Genomic DNA, 6,195 nt, shown 5'->3' on the forward strand with positions numbered 1-6,195 from the left:
ATAATTTAATCCCCCCCCCCCCCCCACCACCTTTAATTTGGAATTAAATTTCTTTAATTCTAAGAAAAAGCAGACTCAAAATAGCATGTAAATATGTATATGCTTAAACACTTTCTATGTGCGTGCACGTCTGTGTAAGTGTGTGTGAATGCATTTGTGTGCGTGTGTGTGCACGTCACAGCTGGGTATATAAGTGCCTCTCTCCCTCCTTCCCGAGAATACACTTTCATTCTCCTCCAAGCTCACAAAACAGAATAAGGTAAGAGATTCTATCTATCTATCTATCTATCTATCTATCTATCTATCTATCTATCTATCTATCTATCTATCTCTTTAACCTCACACAAGGATTTAATTATTTTTTGATGAAAATATTACAAATAAATATTAATATTTATAGAAAAATTTAATATTAGAATAACAGATGGCAACTATCGTAAAACAGTGCTTGATAACTTTTGTGTCCTTAAACTGTCATTTTTCCCTTTGCATTAATAATAGCGATAATAGCAATTTGTTACATCAAATAACTGTATTTTCCCTACTATTTTCTCTTGCAGCCTAATTAATTTGATAATTGATTACTGAATCAAATTTAAGGTTAAATTAGATTTTCTTTTAGAAAAACAAAAAACACATAAAATAAACAACTGAAATTAAATACGAATGTAATTTAATAATTGTAATTAGAAAAAATACAACAATAATATTTAGAAAAGAAATGTATATAAAATTATAGCAGTAAGATAAAAAAATAAGCACATACAGTTAATATTAACAATAATAAATGAATAATACATTTTAAAAAATTGTATAGTAATATGAACAGAATTACAAAGTCTTACTAAAGGGATTTCTTTTAACATGTTCGCCTCTCTCTCCTCCTCTCATTCACATTTGCAGGATGAACAGCGGGGTGTGCGTGTGTGTGATCCTGGCTGCGCTTTCCGCCTCCTGTTTGGGTCGGCCCCGCTCCTCTTCCCCTGACACTGATGATAGCCCTCTCCCCTCGCAGGTGGAAACCAGTTTAAGCGGGCACCACCGGGTCGTCCGCTCCACCAGCCTCACCCTCAAACAGCAGCCAGCAGTCGACACAGACACCCGTGCCAACCTCAGCGAACTGCTGGCCAAACTCATCGCTAAAAAAGGTGAGAGACACTTCAACGGCCAAACACATGACGTTTTAGAAGAATACACAATGATCCTCAATGACAGGAAGAACACAGTTGTCTTAAAGACCAAAAAATAGCTTCAACAAATGCTTAATGTTCTGCACAGTGACAAACTAGGACATTTTCTGCTCAATGTATGTCCTTGTGTATGAACACCGTTTTTTTAATTTTTTTATTTTTTTGTTTGTTTTTTTATTCGCCTTCATTCAGTTTTCATTGAAAACTAGCCATGAGTTTATATTTTGTTTAGTCCTTTTACAATATACAAGTGTTTAAAAATGTAAAAATACAAATTGGATTCTTCTTCAACACGTAACATACACACTATACAACTTGATTAAAAAAGGAGCAAGCAACACATTTAGAGCAAGTCATGTTCAATTTAAAAAATGTGTCATGTTCAACAACAAGCAAAAGGAAAAATTACAAATAAGCAGATAAAATCATTACATGAAATTACAGGTTTCCACATTATGAAAGAAAGACCTTTGTCACGCACTATACAGTAGCTCCAGGTTAGCGTTGCTTGGCATTGATAAACATAAACACAGCCGAGTGAAGCATGTTTATGCCTGAGGTGTACAAGGGGTGGATGTTTTTGGGTCAGGTGTGCACCATTAAATTGCATAACCACTCTTTAGGGTGTAACCTCTTCAAAGGGTATAACTATTATCATTCCTAAATGCAGGAACAGGGAATTGTACCTCTGAACATGTACAGTCTGGCATTTTTTATTTTTTATTAAACATTTATTGTTAACAGTGCCTGTTATGTGTGTTTGTATGTAAATCAGATTTTTCATACAGTAAAGTGGCCAAAAGTTCAACGGTCTCCAGGAGGAATACAGCTTAATAAACTGTTTTTTTTTGTTTTCTGTAAGGGTTAGATTTAATATCATTCATTAGATTCAATATCAGATAATACCATTAGCTGAGTAAATAAAAAATGGAAAGTCTAAATCACAAGTGTGTGCGTGTGTGTGTGTGTGTGTGTGTGTGTGTGTGTGTGTGTGTGTGTGTGTGTGTGTGTGTGTGTGTGTGTGTGTGTGTGTGTGTGTGTGTGTGTGTGTGTGTGTTTAAAAGAATGGCATTCAGTGCTTAGTGGAAACTAATTGATCCCATTATAACAGCCCTAGTTTCTCAGTGCACTTAGTTTCTCAATAAGGTCAGCTGTCTCTCTCTCTCTCTCTCTCTCTCTCTCTCTCTCTTTTAAATAATTGTGAGTAGGAGGTGCAAGTTTCACACATGTCAGCATGTCAAAACAAGTCTACAACTTGTACAAATTTCAACAAAATGATAGTATGTCGTGTGTTAAAAGTCTCCCATCTGTTGCAAACCCTATCACACCCCTAAACAACAGATTGATTGACACTTAACATGCTGTATGTAGCTGAAACATTGCCACACACAGTAGCATGCCACTCTGGAAAACAATGTTCTTTTCCAATTACTATTTAAATTAATTGTTGCTCTGCAAGTACTACAGTTCATAGTAGGCCAAGAGAATATCGACTCTTTAAATTCCACTTTGACACATTCACAAAAAGGTTCCCATGCATCTTTTTGAAACAGCACTGATTTGTTTGTTCACCATTAACATTATTAATCGCTCACTTAAATAAGAATTATGTTCAAATGGGTGTCAGAAATCTGGGCACAGTACAACTTTTTTGATAGTTTGCCATTTAGAAAATGGTTCTTCTTAGTGTTATGTTAGAAAGCAGTGTCTATATTAGATAGATGGGCAGAAAGATTATTGTTTAGTATAGGTATTTGAGTGGAACTAGGTGGTATATATACATATATATACATATATGAAGAATTCAGATGCAAAAGCCTCTAAGTGCCATCTGAATTTTTCTTATAGAATGATAATTTTTATCAAGCTTGTATATTTAAGTTCAGTAATTTCACTTAAATGGCAATGCAAATTACCTATTAATTGTCATTTAAGTGAAATTACTGAACTTAAATATACGAGCTTGATAAAAATTATCATTCTAGAAGAAAATGTCAGATGGCACTTAAGAGGCTTTTGCATCTGAACTCTTCATATATATATATATATATATATATATATATATATATATACATATATATATATATATATATACCACCTTTTCTATTCTTTAACTTTAACTCGCTTGATATATCATGTCACTTTACTAGTTATATATTTAAGATGTTAAGAGACATAATTTCTTTCTTTCTCTCCTAGGCTCTGTTCGTCGCAACTCCTCCATGAACAACAGAGCAAACAGTAACCACCGGATAAAAGATCGGGATTATGTGGGCTGGATGGATTTTGGCCGCCGGAGTGCTGAGGAATATGAATACTCATCATAAAATCCATAAATATCATCTGGTTCCTCATCTACAAATAAAGAGTATATTTATTACTATTATTGTTATTATTATTCTAATGTACATTTGTTAAGAAACCAGTATAATGCCGAATAGACATATGCTAAAATTTACTAAAAAAGACAAAAAAGTCTCAAAGTATTGTTTTTAAATCTTGTCATTTTATTTGATTTGATTTGTCACAGTGGTTTTGCATAAATGAGAACCATTAAGCTAATGTGTTTGTCAGATTCATGGAACCACAGTTTTCAATAAATCAGGTCAGCATTCAACTTTGGCCTTAAATCCTACAGACTCTGGCATTTTGTCCATCAAAACAACTCACAACCAAAAGAACTTGCTTTTAATGGAAGGAAGTGCTCGACAAATGTCTTAACAAATATTTGCGGCTCAAACTGCAGTCTCACAATGCCTCTTTGCTTGAAAAGAAAGTGAAAAATCAATAAATGACCGTGAATTAATGGAGGAAATGCTTTAAAGGGACATTAAGAGGAGAGAGTGGTAAAAATTCTGGTTAGAAAAGACTTTTGAATTATTCAGATGGTCTAAGTCAAAGACAAAGAAAATGGAAAGAGAGAGTAGAAAGTTCCTTATATACTTCAAGGCAGACTCAAGGGACTTATTGAGCTTGATACGCTGTCCAAGGGTAAAGATTTCCATTTGACAGGCACATGGAGACAGAAATAGACTGGAAGACAGACAGATGCAATGGATCTCTCTGTATAATAACAGACCAACCATCGAGATGCAGTGGATACGGCATATGTCTTCAGACTGGTCAGTGGCCACACACACACAAACGTGTCACTGTCTACTATAATTAGACAATATTTAAATGCTTGAGAACAGGACAAAACTGTCATATTCAAAACATCATCATTTCCCTCCACTGACTCTTAATAAAAGCAAAATCCTGTACTGGGCTGTAATCAAGTACAGGCCAATAAGAACAAAAATGAATCGCATCAAACCCTCAATCCGTCACTGAGTGAATTGTTTTTAGCAGTGACAGAAAAATCTGAAGGCCGTCCATCATTTTGTCAGATTACAATGAGGGTGATCTATTTTAAATTGTAGCACCCCTGCCCAGTTGGTGGCGAGCGTGCATATTAATTAGCTATAGATCATTTGGGATCAAAGGTCAGTTACATCACTTGCAGCTGAGAGTGCATTATGGTGGCAAGAAAGCTGGAAAATAGACAAAATCCATGGATTAAGAGAAAAAAAATGTCTTCTTGTGCCTTTGGCTGTCAGAATCTGAATGCAAAAAAAAGATGGTCTTCATTTTATAGGACACCATCGTTGAAGACTCCCTTCGAAGCTAAACGCAGATGTTTATGGTTGCAAGCCATTAAACGGATAGACTGGACTGTGAAACCTTCAATGGTTACAATTATGAGGGAAAAAAAGTCAGAATTGCAAGATATAAACTCGTACTTCAGAGGAAAAAGACAGAATAATGAGTTTATATATTACGATTCAGATTTTTTTTCTCTCAGAATTGTCAGATATAAACTCGGAATTACCAGCTAGGCTATACACACAAAACACATCTTCGCTGTTTGCCAACACCCAAATGGTCGATTATAGTTTTGTCTCGTCTTTGATCTCAGTGCATGACCTGTTGCTTTAGTCACCGCTACAAACAATTGCAAAAATGTCATGGCAGCTGATTGTGAAAAGTTTCTTCAAACGGCCAAAATAATTTTGATGTTGATGATAAAAGAGGTGTAAAAAGAGGGACTGATACGGGTGCGGTGGAGGATGAAGGACAAACAGCAGAAACGTTTATCAGTCCCCGGCACAGGCAAGCACCCAGGAGGAAGGTTTGAGTTCAGGCAGATACAGAAAGTTGATTGCGCAGAGGTGTAAACAGTACCTGAAAACCATACTTGAGTAAAAGTACAGCAAAAATGGCTCCATTAGGCTACAAGTTACGTCACCAATTCCAATATGATTTAAATAAGAATCTTAAGTGTTTCTGATTTTGACAGGTCTTAAGTATTTTACTCATACTGAATGTAAGCTCAAAGATGCACTAGTCCTCAACACCTAAAGCCTGGGACAAGTCGACTTCAAAAAACTAGCTGGTGTTGTCACCTCGCGTCGGCCGCGTCTGGACCAAAAAGCTGCGCTTGAACACACAGCACAGACTACAGCCAACTGCAAATTAGCACGTGCATTCTGCCCCTGCGTGTAAGGAACTTATCTATAATTAACTCTCTATATCAGCAGGTATAAGGAGAAACCGAAACAAGGACAAACGAGATAACCCTAACGAAACGTAAAAGGAAGACTTGCTTATCATTTTGAATATCAGTTATGTTGATAACTTTATTCATTTTAAGTGGCTCATGTTGTTATGAAAATATTTGCGTTTTGGAATGCTCAGGTAGGATAACATAACAGAACATTAGATCAGCCTTCTGTGCCGCCTTGACTTACTTGCTCTCTTTCATCACTTTCACTTTAATTCTCGTGCACTGACTCGTTCGCTAAACTGAACATCCAATCAAAGATCCCAATCTCTCACCGACGGCATAATGTCGACGTGAGGAACACACTGCAAAAACTAGCCCGACATAGATGCTCGCCAACGGCCAACCATCAGCTAGGTGTGTCCCGGCCTTAAGAGACATATGCCAGTGAAAAACAAGAAA

The 6,195-nt window shown here is 36.1% G+C and overlaps 1 protein-coding gene across 1 annotated transcript; it reads left to right on the forward strand.

Annotated features, from left to right (window-relative positions):
* The first annotated feature begins 222 nt into the window (after window positions 1-222).
* On the forward strand, window positions 223-3,817 carry LOC311300223 (cholecystokinin-like). The gene is made up of 3 exons (XM_084424378.1): window positions 223-259; window positions 904-1,148; window positions 3,390-3,817. Exons 2-3 carry the CDS (start codon window positions 905-907, stop codon window positions 3,515-3,517), a joined length of 372 nt encoding a protein of 123 aa, XP_084280504.1. The 5' UTR covers window positions 223-259; window position 904; the 3' UTR covers window positions 3,518-3,817.
* The last annotated feature ends 2,378 nt before the right edge of the window (window positions 3,818-6,195 follow it).

This window comes from Rutilus rutilus (assembly GCF_951802725.1).
Source record: "Rutilus rutilus genome assembly, chromosome: 11".
Classification (NCBI taxonomy): Eukaryota; Metazoa; Chordata; class Actinopteri; order Cypriniformes; family Leuciscidae; genus Rutilus; species Rutilus rutilus.

What these genes read in the sequence shown, in the direction of transcription:
- LOC311300223 (XM_084424378.1), top strand. Translation starts at nt 905, where the DNA reads ATGAACAGCGGGGTGTGCGTGTGTGTGATCCTGGCTGCGCTTTCCGCC. An exon ending in CAAACTCATCGCTAAAAAAG is followed by an intron (nt 1,149 to 3,389) that starts GTGAGAGACACT and finishes TTTCTCTCCTAG; the next exon opens with GCTCTGTTCGTCGCAACTCC.